Below are 15,446 nucleotides of genomic sequence, written 5' to 3'. Positions count from 1 at the left end.
CAATTTTTTTTATGGATATTCTTTTAATATTAAAAATTTTTACATATAATTTATCATTATGTTATGAATTTTAAATTTTATAAATGAAATTAAAATATTATCACATATTCTTTTATTTTTTTAATTAAACTATTAAATTTCTATGGAGACTATGCCAAATTATTGTCTTCCAAAATATCTATCTTAGGCTCGCAAATACAAAAAAAACTCATAAAATAAAAAAAGCACGAGAAAGATCGACCAATGAAAGTCAACCAAATAAACGGTCAAGATTCTTCCAAACACGATTTTTTTTGTCCAAGGTAACAACAAAAAAATCTGAAACCCCGCGGTCCCCAGTACGTCACTGCCCCTCCATGAGCCACCCCATGCTCAACACGTGTCCTTTTCAACCGTCAAGGGCATTTAGTAAAAACCTTTGTTTCGTAAACTTGGCTATGTGGGACCCACGTTGCCCCAATCCTTTGCTTTCTGTGAACTGACTGAGGAAATGGACACAGACTTTTCTCTTCTTTGTATTTTGGTCCCCAAATAGAAAATGAGTTAATTACACTTACATCCTTCTAATTCTTAGTTTTTCTCCATTAACACCTTATGTTCTTTTTGACACTTAATCCGATAATGTTATGACCGATTAAACCAAATTCAACCCGATTCGATTAAATAAGATTAATATATCTTTAGTCGAGTTTGAATAGGATTTGAATATTGAAAATGTTATCCATTTGAATAGTGATTTTAGGATACTCTCTACAGTATCTCATTTTAAATAATAATATTAAATCTTAATTTATTTTATTGAATATTATTTATTATTTATACATTAAAAATTTAATAATTTTTTAAAATAAGATTTTAAAAATTTAATTTATTAATTTAATTTCAATCACTAATATACAAAAAAAAATTTTAATTTTATTTTTGATTGAAATTCAAGTCTAGTTTTATGACAATTATGATATTAAATATAATTAAAACTCGAGATTTTTTTTGTAAATATGAATAATCGAGTTTAGGTAGAATATCAAGCATTAGATATGCATGTGCTTTCCAGAGATTTGCCGGTTCAGTGCGAAGAAAAAAAAGGGTGCAGAATCTACAAAAATGTGAAACTATTGGGGTGAAAATAGAATTTTTATAAAGGATTAAATACAGTGTTTTAAATAAATAAAAACACAAAAATTAGGGAAAAAGCAAAAAAAAAAAAAGAAAAAAGGAAAAAACAAACTTACCCATCTCATTATACATTNTAGGGAAAAAGCAAAAAAAAAAAAAAGAAAAAAGGAAAAAACAACTTCCCATCTCATTATACATTCCCTTTGTCATTCTCTCTCTTGCTCTCTCTAGCATCACACCAGGTCATTCTCTTCTCTGCACTTTTTGTTTCTCTCTTTTTTATTTTAAATCTCTCTCTATATCCTTTTAGTTATTTTGGGTTATTTTATTTATTTTACCTTTTTTTGCAGGTGAGGGAAAAAAGGAGGAGGATCTGATGTACTTGCCGGTGGATCTTAATTATAGAAAAGATCATGATGGCCCTTGAAAATAAAGGTTGGTTTTTTTTTTTTTTAATTTTTTTGAAGTTTTTTTGGGTGTAAAGTTTTGAACTTTGATGTGCTTTGAGTTATGGGTTTCAGTTTATTTGAGTGATTTTTGTGGTGTTTGGATTGATGGGGTTTTTAAGAATGTGATGTTTTTGCGATTTTCCTCTGATGGGTTTTTGATGATTTTCTTAAAAATGTGTTCTTTTTATTGCTTTATTTTTCCAGTGTTGAGATCACTTTGTTTTAAGATCTTCATCTGGGTTGCTTCAATTGTGAGTGTTGCTTTTTTTTGAATAATTTAATTCGAATTTAGGATCCAGTTGTGGCTGCCTGGTACGGTTTCTATTGCACTGGTTTGAGATATGGTATCTTAAATTTGAGGCCTTTTCAAAAATTCTGATGTGCCATTGAATAGCTAGCTAATGCTATGAAATTTCAAAGTTTATATTAGTATGTAATTTGTATTTTAGAGTACTTCGTATTGGATAAATGAAGAACTATTGATCAGCTTACTTGAGAAAATATGTTACTAAGTTGGATTATTTGATCCAAAGACGGATGTATGAATTGAACCTCTTGTTTATTGGAATGATTGGAAGAGAAGTACGTAAATGTTGTTTTTCATATTTAGTTCTAAGCTGTCTGTTATCCAAACCACATATACTTTATTTAGTTTTAAGCAAGCAGTAACTATGTGGAGAAGCTTTAGGTAGCTTTTTGGATTATTTCTGGAGATTTTGAAATATTTTTAGGCTTTTTGACTTTTTGGTGGTACCTTATTTTATTGAATGGTCTCATTTTCATGCACATCTATGACAGTGAAGTCACTGTATTTCTGTATCGCAATGAGCTGCCTCTAGGGTTTAGATTCCCAAAAATCCGTTGGAAACTGTTGCTGTCTGGAATAGTCATTGACTTTGGTCTTTTTGTTCCTAGTCTCAGCTTAGTTTCAATAGCACTTTGGTGTAAATTTGGGTTTGGATTAACCAGCAGGTAGCTATAGCTTGGTATATGCCCTAGATTCACCTAAGTAATATTTAGTTAAATAATTATCATATATAATTTTATATAATCATGAAAATGTACCTGTCCGGTAAAATTATTGCATGTTAGCTACAAGATTTAGGGTTGGACAGGCTTCACCCCAAAATTTAAAAATAAAGATATATATAAAATGGATGTTATATTAAACTCGTTTCAGGGAAGTTTGACAATCATTCTATCTAAACAAGTAGAACTGGATCTATTTGTTTATTAGGCTTATCTCAATATAGTTAGGTCTTCAATCAGCATGGCTAAATGAGGTTGCTAGGGTTTGTGAATGAGATGATAGTCTAGTTTTTTTTTTTGGGCCAGAGAGTTTATGGTCTAGTTGATGTTCTAAAATTTGAGTATTTGTAATGTGCTTACATTACCTCATAGCATCAATTTTAGTAATTTTTTTTAATTGCATATTGGTCCATTTTCTAGCTTTGTATTAACTCCCAGCAAAGGAAAGGTCAAATGTAAGTTTTAAAGATGAGCTAAACGAAAAGTTAGAGAAATAAAGCCTTGGCATCATTCTAGGTGTTTGAGGCTTCATGCATAGAAAAATGCAATACCCGTATTGTGATTCCTTCAGATTTGGTAATGATGTTCAGAAATTAGTGGCATATGCTTTAAGTTACTTTGGGGCATAAGTTTATTAGACCAGGAGCACAAGAATAACTGAAACGTTCACAAATCTGGCTCAATAAATCTGTAAAATCTAAAAAAGTGAGGTAAAGACACGCTCTGTTATGGCTCTCATTTGTTTGTTTTCATAGGCATGCATGACTCCTTTGATGAAATTCTTTATCTATATGATGATTATACCTAGTTTGGTGAAATGATTGCAGTTTGGAGATTGTCTTCCTTTGTTACCAATGTAAAATTTAGTCTTGTGTAAATATTTGTTATGCTATCATTATCATTTATTTCAAGTAAACTTCATTAGTTTGTGCTCAGTTGATTCATCATTTGGATTCCATTGAAACTTGTCCCCTTTTCACGTCCCTTTGTCCCAACCCTTCCCCTATTTTCTCCTCATTTTCACTTTTCCCTGTTGTGGAAGGTTGAGGAACCATTTACTATAAAAGAGTTAGGAAAATATTTATTGAAAGACCGGTCCTGTTTCACCATCACTATGAGAAGTTGAACAGCTTGAGTACACACTTAGTTGAATTCAGAAGTCTTGCTTGCTTTTGAAGAAACTTTGTTTGAAATTTTTACATTAAAATTGCAGATCAATTACCAGTATTCTCCACTACTGTGAAGAATTATGACTTGTGGAGGATTTCTTTGCAACCTATAAAAATAAAAGTTAACAATACACAACAGCAAGTGATTTCGAGGGTTATTAGTGGCTGATTTGAATTCATGTGTGTTGCTTGCTTTTGAAGAAACTTTGTTTCAAATTTTATGTCAAAATTACAGATCCATTTCGGATATTCTCCACTAATGCGAAGAATTATTGCGTGCAGAGGCTTTCTTTGCAATCTATAAACATCAGTACTTTTATTAAATGTTAAAAATACACAACAGCAAGTGGTTTGGAGGGTTATTAGAGGCTGATTTGAACAGAATACTTTCTTGATTATTTTTCATTATCTTTTTGACTAGAATAGCTTGATAATTTGGTCTTCTATCGGCATTTAAGAAGGCAATTTAATTGATGACCTTGAAGAAGAAATGGCAAGTTGAATTTCAGCCTTATGGAGATCATTTAGCATTGAAGAAGGCACTTTAATTGATGCATTTTGTAAACAATTGGCAACTTGAATTTCAGCTTTTGGAGATGGATGGAGGGTGTTGTAGAGATATTGACTTCGCCCTTTTTAGCTGTGTCTTGCACCTTCAAATTAGAAGTTTGATGGAGGAATATATTGCAAGACTGTGGTATCTTTTATCTTTGAGGATCCTGATTTTAGGGTTTCATATTCTCTCACCCTATTTAGCCCACCAACTATTTTCTTGCTCATGCCTAAAGATAGCTGTTTGAGGCTCCACTACAGAAGTGAAAGGTGAAGGGGCGTAGCTGAAGGCAGTGAGGCATGCTATGCCTATGATCTGATCAAATATATGGTATTCTTTTGTGAAGTATGCTGGTGAGTTAAAGCCTTTTAAGACATGCTACAAGCTCCTCCCTGTTCTTACTGATTTGTCTGTGACTGGTTTGCCCCCCTGCCACCATTGGTTATTGCTTGTTGTTACTATTTCTGAAAGGAACCATAAACATAGATATTTCTTTCTTATGCTTGAGGGTGCCATCAAATGTGTGAGTACCCATTTAATTTTGGGAAGCATTTTTTGGATGTCTGACATTGTTATATTGGACTTGCATTGCAAGTTATCTTGAACTTTCTGTTTATTCAGTATTACATTTTTTTTCTTTGTTTTGTGAATTTGCACTTTGTCTTTGTGTGAACAGTTGGCACTAGGTTGTTTTTCTTTGTTTCAGAGGAATTTGTATGCGTCATATTGGGATACATATATCAAATTTGATATTATACTGATATGATTTTGCTTATTTATTTTATGTAGAAACTATGCAGAACTGCGAGGCAGCCTTAAAATGCCTCCAGACCAAGGGGTTCCCGTACAACCTGCAATGTACGGGGAATTCAATTGAAGGCCTTCCAGAGCTTAAAGATGGAATCGGTGTTCACCCAGGTGGGGATGTTGTAGAACCAGTTTGCTCATTGAGTGGGGAGTTTATGGAACTTCCAAGCGAGTTTTACCACAAACCTACCCTCCAGCATGAGTATGGCTCATGGCCGACCTTCTATCCTGACTCTCATAAGTTGCAGCCATACCCAATGAATGCTTTTGGGAGCCAATTTTACCACTTTCCTGTGGATAACCGATTTCATTATTCCCCATTCAATGTGATCACTCATGGATATCCTTATGAATTCCAGCTCCAAGATTTTCAGTACTTTGTGGTCATAGACTTTGAGGCTACCTGTGACAAGGAGAAAAATCCCCATCCACAGGAGATAATTGAGTTTCCATCTGTCATTGTGAGTAGTGTTACTGGCCAGCTGGAAGCATGCTTTCAGACATATGTACGACCAACTTGCAATCAACTCCTGAGTGATTTCTGCAAGGATCTGACTGGCATCCAGCAAATTCAGGTCAGTTCAGAATTCGTTGTCTTTGCCAAGATTTAGAAACTTAGCATTCTAGTTGGACAGCATGACTTTGGGCACTATGTAAATGATGTTGCGATGGTGGTAACACAATCACATGCTTATATTTATTGCGAGTTTTTTAGTTCATCATTGGAACTAGGTATATTTATAGTTTAAGACATGGTGGTAAGTTCCTCTGGTATATTATTTCTCCTGCTAGGCTTTATATAGAAAGATCCTTCTTAGACAAAGTGTATAAATATGTTTGGATGTGGATGTAGTAAGAACTAAGCTAACTTTTCTGTCCCGACTATGTGACATATATGTTGCTGATAAACATGTTCTATTCTCCTGGGTTAATTGAAGAAAGGATTGCCAAATATGTTTGTGCCTGGACAGGCTTAAATTTGCTGTAATTGGTTTCTAATTTTTGGTACATATATTGATATGCTTGATAGCCGCTGTACTCTATTTTTGTTCTTTTTTGCTAAAGGATGCACTAGTAGAAAAATTATGAGAATTATGAGTTAGGAAGCACAACGTTAGTGTTTATATTTTTTTCACTGAATTGGCAATAGCATCAATTGGATTTCATTTGGGGTGGTATGACGGAGTCTGGGTGGTCTTCCTATTTAGGCTTGGTGGTAAATAACGGTTCAAGACTGGGGATTGATCTGTGGCGGGACAACTAAGATTGTGATTATTATCTCTACTGTGTTTGACTTATTGGTTTCTTGCTCTCTTTTCTCTGTAACTCTTTCCACTCTGACTTCTGAGCCTATATTCTTAATATGCTTTTATGTGTTCTAGGTGGATAGAGGTGTTACTCTGAGTGAGGCTCTCCTTAGGCATGATAAATGGCTTGAGAAGAAGGGCATAAAGAACACCAACTTTGCTGTGGTGACATGGTCAAACTGGGATTGTCGCGTAATGCTGGAATCTGAGTGCAGATTCAAGAAGATCCGGAAGCCTCCTTACTTTAACCGGTAAATAATTTTGATATGTGCTTGTTTGCTTATTATTTTTTTCATAGTTTACATTTTTATTTATATAAATGATAATAGTGTTGACACCTTTCAAGAAAGCCATTTATATTAAGTTTTTCTTATTATTTTCCATATGGCAGGTGGATCAACTTAAAAGTTCCTTTCAGTGAGGTTTTCGGTGGCGTGAGGTGCAACTTGAAGGAGGCTGTTGAGATGGCAGGCCTGGCATGGCAGGGGCGTGCCCATTGTGGCCTCGATGATGCCAAAAACACGGCACGCTTACTTGCCCTCTTGATGCACAAGGGTTTTAAATTCTCTATCACAAACTCACTGATGTGGCAGACTAGTGATGGTCCATTGACATGGAACCCGATCCCGGAGAACATGGCCTTCTCTCCACATCATCCCCACAAGCCTAAGGATCAGCAAATGCCCCTATTCCAGTACCACCCATACTGTTTCTGTGGGGTGAAAAGTAGCAAAGGAATGGTTCGGAAGCCTGGGCCGAAGCAAGGGAGCGTGTTCTTTGGCTGTGGAAACTGGACTGTCGCCAGAGGTGCCCGCTGCCACTACTTTGAGTGGGCGTCTCCCTGACTTGAATTTGCAAGGGCTTGTCCATCTTTCATGATGGCATCTTAAACCCTTCTTAGATGTCTTGTAAAAAGGAAAAAAAAAAAAAAGAGGCTAAAAAGGAGAATGCTAGTGGGTTGTCTCCTTGTTGAAGCATATACACCTTAAGTTGCTTAACTGCTAGGTGAGGCTTCTGCGTGTTAGGAAACACATATTAGCACTTGGCACGGGAGCTCAGGAGCGTGCACAGGTGCAGAAAAACAACGGTCTTCCAAGTAATGGGAGCTTCAACCTGTAAAGCTGACTTGTTGACAGGAGAACAAATCGGGAATGTGAGGATTGGCTAGTTAGGATGATGCATTTACATGCTTAAACATGCTAAGTTATCGTAATAATCTTTATGAGATAGGGACACCGTGGTTTCCTATGCGTTTCTAATGGGAATGAGCACTGTTGCTTTGCACCTTATTTCTTTGTTTTCCTTACCCGTCTGACCAGCAACCACTCCAAACTTACACAAAGGCAAAACCAAACGTAATGCTGAAATACTTGTAACCATCTGTTCCAGAGATCCAAAACATTTGGAACTACCCAGCAGTTTCCATATTGATATTCCAACTTGTCTGGGAAGGATCAGTATGCAAGTAACTTGGTAATACTAATACTAGGATGATTCTTGACACTCAATGTGACAGTGTCTTACTTAAAGGATTCGTGATTAGTGATATCAAGATTTATTCAAAATTTTACTAATGTGAGTTCCCCACAAGATATTAGAGACAAATACATGTAAACAAAATAGACACAAATCAAGGTAGATCCCTCCCTGTATAAGTGACTAATCATTGACGGTCAAAATATCACTCGCATGACATGTTACATCATGTGGACTAAAAATAAGTATCATTTTGCTACCAAAGAGGCAAAAAAAAAAAAAAAGGAGGGGGCACGTTTTATTAAATTTGCTAGGCCAAAAGCTTTGAAGTAGTAGTGTATCGAACATTGGTAAAGCACTTAGGGCAGGTGGCGGCTATCCTACAATAACTCACCGCTCATACAATACCCCATGTGATAAAAGCCTTACATCACGTAGAATAGAAGAAAAATGGGCAAGAGGCAGAATTTACAAGGGAAATACATGGTGCTGAAACTAAGACTCAGGTTGCTCAGATTTTAAAGGTGCCCCTGATGAGGATGCACAGCTCCCATTCTGAAGGTGAAGGCTGCTTGCAACCATAGAATCACTAACCAAGCCAACATCCACATCATCAAAGTTGAGAGCGCCTCTGATCTTCCGGTTACTGAAACCAAAACGGTTCATTTAGCACATCACACAAGAATTTCTATTACCCTGAAGAGAGAAGAAGAGAAGAATACCCATTCAAGTGATTGTTGATGGCAGTTAGGTCCTTTGAAGGGCTCTGAAACGCACGGGTACTCTCTCCAACACAAGCATAATAGCTTCTTGAGCTATGCGAGATTAGAGCATCCATCTGTAGATGAAACAAGGCGCACACTTCTTAACCATGTAGCAACCATAGATTCCAATAAGATACCAAAAAAAGGCCAAAAAGAGGAATAAGGAAAATTTTCCAATACTTCTGTAAATCAAGAAACAAAACCCAGGATTCAACTGTTTCACAAGATTATGAGACTTATATATTGCATTGCAAATTAAAGATTCTTCGTTTTTCTTTTCTGGCCTTTCTTAGGGTGCTGCATTTTTAATTTACGAATCTGGTTTACTAGTAAATGGAAAACTAATCGCTCACGTCAACTCAATGGAGAAAAGAGAAAAAGATTAAGTACCTTGGATGTTCGCAATGGAGACACATATACGTTGTGTGTTGCAGATACTTTCTTTGGGGACATATCGGGAAGACTCGGAAAAGGAGCAACTTTAGGTGATCCAGGGCATGGACCTAATTAGCAATGAAGCAAGAAGAAGAAAATTAGAATGGCTTGCAGAGGCAGCAAGGACAGAATATAACATCAAAATCTCCCACATAATAATGGGAAAAAAAAAAATGAAAGGTTTACCATGATTACTATTGTTGGCTTCAGGAACCTGGCTTGTACTTATATTTGCTCCAGTAAGACCAACTTCTACCAGCAAAGGCTTTATGGCAGGAATAAATATTTTATTGTAAAATGTAATAATATCAACATGGTCCTGCCCGGTTACCTGTTTTAGGATCATTAAAATTGTTAAAATTCCCTAGAAAAGCAGGCAGCATAGAAAATAGAGATGAGATATCATACCCCATTCCGTTGGGCTGCTAACCGATCAACAAATACGCTGCAGAAAACTTGGGGTTTACATTGTGGTTGCTTCTTATAGTTGCGAATAATTTCTCCAAAAGTAAGAGAACTCTGCAACTGAGAAATCTGCACGCCATTCATTCACAAAGTAAGAGGAAGCAGTGCAGATAAATTGAACAGCAGCTCAAAGATCTCATTAGAAGAGCAGACCTTTGCAACTACATAGAAACAACAAAGGATGATCTGGTCAATATGACGGTTAAAGAACAGAGATGTCCGCTGGCTAAGTACTTGTTGAAAAAGACAATATACACTCTCCCTAATCTGTTGAGACAGTTGTAGCCTCTCAACCATACCATTAATCCTGACAGCAGCCAACTTATTAATCTAGGCAGTGCAAAGCAAACAACATGTTAGACTCGGAGCAGACCTATAACTACAGAAACTGAATCAAATTCAAAACTCAGTGCATGTGGGCAATTTGCCACCAGTAAAATTATATCAAGGGCTATTTACAATGAGCACTAATAGGTTAAATTTTGTAACAATATAAGCATACATAAGGTCTACCATAATTACGTAAGAATTTAAGCAAATGGATGAAAATCTAATTTATCTCATATTTTGATACCTTGCTAAAAAATATATTTATTCCGGTTTCCGCACATGTTTCTCCTCCACCACCTGGGTTAGGACGTGTTGGACTAAAGAACAAATGGCCCAAAAGAAAATGAAGTTAGCCATTGCAAATAGTTCAGGTTTTCTACTTCCCCTAGAACATACACCATACGATACCTGGCAAATGCAGATTGCAAGGGAGCCTTCTTAAGGTTGCTAAATGCCAATAGACGATCCTTCACTGGTGATGTAAAAGAGTTCCGCTCAACCAAAACACTCCTGTAGTCTGTGCATAGTCTCTTTGGAGACCTGACATCCCCATTTTGACCTGAAAAAAGTAACATGACTATGTAAATTAGGTTCAGGATAGAATCAAATTTGACACTTTGAGAACAGATAACTGTAATTAAATCCTATAACACAAGCTACTACATTAAACAGGCAAATCAACATACTGGTGACAGTTTTTGATATCTAAAAATATAACAAATGGTATAACTAAGCTACCACTGTTGCATTCCTAAGATTGAGCTGCTGACATTACCTGGTGAAGTTTCATGCTTCTGTGAAGAAGGCAATGGAGGCATGCCTCCAGAAAAGTTGATATGCATCGCAATTGCATCCAAAGATGGCATTGGTTCTGCCAATAAGCCAAGACGATCTATTTCAGCAGCCAGGGCAGGTCTTGCAACTATCAAAGAATTGTACATTGAGGAACCTTTATCCCAAACCATACTCTCCAAAAGTCTCTCTTCAAGAGAATTCAGATGCCGCCTCAATTCTCTTGGTAGAGAATCCTCATGTCTAATGAAACTCTCTATCACCTTGCTAAGATCAAAGGCCGTAATACCAGTTCTGTCCAGAACTGTAGGAAACAGCATTGTGGCTGTCTTATGTGTTGCTAGCACTAGTTCGGCAGAACAAGCAAGCATACATCTGTGAAATCTCTCATTAGTTAATAAGGAAGTCAAATTAGTTGCATGCAATATTTGGGCCTCTGCAGTACACATAGCTTCCAAAACCCTATAGTATAGCTTAAGTGCTTCCAGTCTTCGATGTTCCATCCATATATCATCCATCAGGTTTGCACCTTGAAGGCTTCCAGTTACACTACGTTCATGATTACTTGGAAATATTGCCTCCAATATTATATGTGCCCTACGTATCACATCATTGGTAACATCTTTATCACAGGATGATAAAAACCGCTGCAACTCTGCAGAGGGTTTCGAAGGAAGTGGACAAATAACAGTACGAAGCCACTTTGCAGTTGTCATTGCAGTGCTGACGGGTGTAGCTGCCACCTTTGCATTTGGCGGTCCAAGGACACCATTTCCATGAGATGCAGGAGAACGATGAGGAGACAGTGGGCTTGAGATTGTCTTTGATGGTGAAGCTATTGAATCAAATTTCCTCTACTCAAAACAGAATAAAAAACATTCTTAGATAAAGTGACTGCTACATAAAGCATAAAGACCAACAAAATTGAATATGCTTTCTCAAATATGAAACACACCTTGATGCCAGTTACATTCCCAGCACCTCCAAACAAGCTACCTGAACCAAGAAAACTATCTTCCTCATTTATAAACACCCTCTCGTCCAATTCACCTTTATTACGAATTGCATCATCATAATCCTTTTCTAAAATATTTAAACTGGATGAAAGAGATTGTTCATCCATTAAACCTTCAAAATAGATCAAGCCATCTGCTTCAAAGAGAATCAGATAATTAGAAGCCGAAGCAAATGAAAGCATGCCCCCAAATTACATTCATGAATTTTATAACTTACCCGTATCAATATTTTCCAGTGTTTCAGTTTTGAACTCCGATGCTGAACAGGGCTTTTTTTTCAATATATCTTCTACTAACTTATTGGCCATCTCCATTGTTTTCCTCAAATCATCTTCTGAAGCATCATACATGTTGCAAAGTGATGCAAGCAAGTCAACACCTTTGCCACCTTTCTTAACTGAACAACCACATGTCAAAGAAATCAACAATGAGTAAAGCCAAAATTTTATCCCCGACAGGAAAAGCAAATAGAAAAAAGTAAAAGGGTAAGGACAAAACACTGGTTAAGAATCTCAAATGCATTCTCCTTATCAGAAAGAAGGATGGTTCTAAAAATTTGACTACCGCAAAGAGCAAATAATTACCAAAGCGTGGGGAGTCACTGATCTTGAAGTTTCTGAAGCGAACAGGAACATGTATAATCAGAATAGCCTGTTAAAAATTACATGCACCAGTAAATGTACAAGGATATATTGCATCTAAGACAACAGCATATTAGAGTTGAATCTTTTGAAGCACATTTAAATGTATCTATCAACTTTTATTTTCCATTTGTTTAATAAATACTTGTTATGTTAATCCATTATCTGTACTAATATAATCAGAACAACATGTTTCATTAGAACAAGATGACATGTTATTCCTTGTTGCAACCAAGTCAGCCTTCTCACAATCAACTATTAAGAAAGCCACAGAAAAGTGTAACTGACCAGAACAGAAACAAAACCATTAGCGCAAGTCACTAGGTCTTTAAAACGGCTGAAAGCATGCACACGGAGAGCCAAAAACAGTAACCACCCAAAACGATGGTACTCCGACACATAATCAGGAGCACTTGTAGCACTTTGCTCCTTGTCAATATTTGCATCACTTGTCAAGAAGAGTTCCCGAAATGCACGCTTGTATGACCTTTTGTACCATCAAATAGCAAGATGCAAATGTTATTTACTTTACAAAATGGAAAATTATATAAAGCAAGCAGAAAATTTGGTTTCAACGATGAAGTTGCTTGGTGAATGATAATAAAAATTCATCATACGGTACAAATTCTGTGAAATAATAACATTATATGATATATTATTGACACAAAATTATACAATCTGCTAAATGAGAATGTCATAAGTTTAATATTGTTATCCATCTGGACAAGATGACAGTCAAACATGCCACATGACTAGCTATTGGTATAATTAGGACACACACACACGCGCGCACATACATATATACATACATACATAAATACATATGTATGTAGGTTTTATTTTTCAAGATCCTTGATATGCAAATGTTGTACACCCTCCCTCTCTCTCTAAATATACATACATACATACATACATATATATACATATATATATATATGTATATAGACACATATACTTACGTATGTATGTATGGTTTTATTTTTCAACACCTTTGATACGCAAATGTTGTACACCCTCCCTCCCTTCTCTCTAATAGACACTTAATCCAAACACCAAAGTATGTGTGCTTTTGTAAATTTCAGACAAGGTTCAAGACAATATAAACAAGCTTGCTGCAGAATCTACATGCCATTATAGAGTATAAATTGATGAATGAAAAGCAGTATTCCTTTTCACTAAGGTGCTTTGCATTTAAGAGTAACCAATCAAATTTAGCAAATCATAGTCATACTAACAAATAGATTGAAAATGCTAGTGCTGTCACAAAGTTATGCGCACATAGCATCTTCTAACCTTGAAGAGGATATAAAAGAAGGGCACATACTTGCTTAGAAGGCTCAAGTGCACAAAATTGGCCTGCAACTCCTTCGCCTAATCAATTAAGTACCATAAGTAGAGAGTCAAACAGAAGTCAGACGACCATACAAATTTAGGAAAAAAGAAAGCAAGTTAAACAAAAAAATCTACTACCTCAAGTCTACTCTCCCAATCTTCACCATACATAATATTTAAAACAGGACCAGCTTTTACCACAAACTGAGGCAGCTCTTTAAAGAAATCCACAATACTGCAAGACATAAAAAAAAGCTCACTATCATCAAAACAGACTTCAATCTCAAATACTACCCATGTTTACACAAAATTAACAGCATCATACTTTAGCTTTGTAGCTCTCAATATCTGGCATATTGTAAACCCATTTTCATCAGACCCTTGCTTTACATTTTCTCCACTCTTTTCACTTAGCTGCTTCAGTGAATACAAAACAAACGAAAAGCAAAATCGCTCTGCTTCTTCCAGCTAATCAGTATAAAGGCAACAAAGTTAGTTCACCTAAAAGCACCTACGTTTAGCGATTCCATATAAAAAGAAGTTCAAATATATCTACCGTCCCACTCCCAATCGAAACATTTGATGATAAAAGGTTTTTGGTTTCTTTGAATAGCTTCATAGCTTCCGTGCAAGTTTTCTCAGCCAAAGATAATTCATTCTGCAAATCATAACATTTAAAAAACCACGTCACTACCCAAAAAAGAAAAGCAAAATTTAAAATAATAATAATAATAAGAAGAAGAACACATCACTACCTTGCACAAGGCAGTGAACCTAGCTTCGATGGCATCACCATCACTGCTGTTGGAAGTTGTAACTGAAGGCTTCCTGTCTTCCATATTTCTTCCAAGTAACCCTAGCAGAAATTAAAGATTCTACCTTTCAAAAAAAGAAATTAAAGATTCTGATTCCCTCCAAAAGTTTTGATAAGAAGCTCATAATCAGCATATTCAAGATTAAGCTAGCTACTAGAGTCACTAATTTAAAAAAAATCACAAACTGTCAACAAAATTCAATTTAAAAAATAAAAAAATCCACAAATTAATCAAAGCAACTTAAATCCCCAAAATAAAAAATTTACACCGAAAATTATTTTTTTTAGCTATTACTAACAAAAGCAAAGTAAAAATTGGAAGAAACAAGCTTTTTTTTTTTTTGTGCTTCTGAACATGGCAAATTTACTTCAACAATGTCAGCCAAACTATTCAAAAATTACAATCAAAATTAAAACAGAATTAAAAGAAAACTTACAAATTTGAACTTGAAATTCGGTTCGGATCTCGGATCTACAGATCCAGTCAAGCAGAAAACCCTAGCTTCAAATCCTCACCCCCCAAAAAAAGAACACAGCGTTTTAACGGATCGAAAAGAAGAAAAATCAATGAGAAAGAAGAAGGATTTTCCTTTTTTATATATTCTAATTAAGAACAAGAAGAACCCTAAAATTTTCCCTCTCTTTTTTTTTCCTTATTTTCTCTCTCTCTCTAACTTTGGGCATCTTTTTGTGGAAACCCTATCAAGGAAGGATCTTTCTCTTAGCGCGGGAAAACTAACCAACATAACATCATGATGACCATGCACATGCGCATGACATGCATGGCTAGCCAATCACATTTTGCCACGTCATGATGTGGATTAGCATTTTACCGCCAAAATTGTTCAACGTCTCGGCCGTTACGAAGATTCCGCTTTGGAACGGTAGGTGAAAAGGGTTTGGTTTTCGCCGTTACGGTGAGTTAACGGAGTGTGGCTAGGCTGGGCCGAG

The 15,446-nt window shown here is 36.0% G+C and overlaps 2 protein-coding genes across 4 annotated transcripts; one reads left to right on the top strand and one right to left on the bottom strand.

The window, feature by feature from the left end:
• On the top strand, nt 1,274–7,719 carry LOC18587095 (3'-5' exoribonuclease 1). Its single transcript, XM_007010773.2, has 5 exons — nt 1,274–1,358; nt 1,467–1,551; nt 5,106–5,698; nt 6,506–6,681; nt 6,822–7,719. The coding sequence occupies exons 2-5, from the start codon at nt 1,530–1,532 to the stop codon at nt 7,273–7,275; spliced, it is 1,245 nt and encodes a 414-aa protein (XP_007010835.1). The 5' UTR covers nt 1,274–1,358; nt 1,467–1,529; the 3' UTR covers nt 7,276–7,719.
• LOC18587094 (retinoblastoma-related protein) lies at nt 8,178–15,176 on the bottom strand. Of its 3 annotated transcripts, none has more exons than XM_018129220.1 (19): nt 14,933–15,176; nt 14,437–14,560; nt 14,238–14,339; nt 14,007–14,149; nt 13,820–13,916; nt 13,674–13,720; nt 12,638–12,836; nt 12,293–12,359; nt 11,926–12,105; nt 11,648–11,841; nt 10,676–11,546; nt 10,309–10,459; nt 10,145–10,217; nt 9,724–9,900; nt 9,514–9,639; nt 9,292–9,436; nt 9,061–9,173; nt 8,629–8,744; nt 8,178–8,552 (listed from the first exon to the last, which is right to left on the bottom strand). In XM_018129220.1, exons 2-19 carry the CDS (start codon nt 14,518–14,520, stop codon nt 8,402–8,404), a joined length of 3,036 nt encoding a protein of 1,011 aa, XP_017984709.1. In that variant the 5' UTR covers nt 14,521–14,560; nt 14,933–15,176; the 3' UTR covers nt 8,178–8,401. The 3 variants fall into 3 exon arrangements, with proteins under 3 accessions (XP_017984709.1, XP_017984708.1, XP_007010834.2); XM_018129219.1 differs by having other exon boundaries at nt 14,437–14,556; XM_007010772.2 differs by having other exon boundaries at nt 14,437–14,537.

Source organism: Theobroma cacao, chromosome 10 (assembly GCF_000208745.1).
Source record: "Theobroma cacao cultivar B97-61/B2 chromosome 10, Criollo_cocoa_genome_V2, whole genome shotgun sequence".
In the NCBI taxonomy this organism is placed as follows: Eukaryota; Viridiplantae; Streptophyta; class Magnoliopsida; order Malvales; family Malvaceae; genus Theobroma; species Theobroma cacao.
Note: the sequence above shows the minus strand (reverse complement) of the source record. Positions and strands in the feature narration are given on the sequence as shown.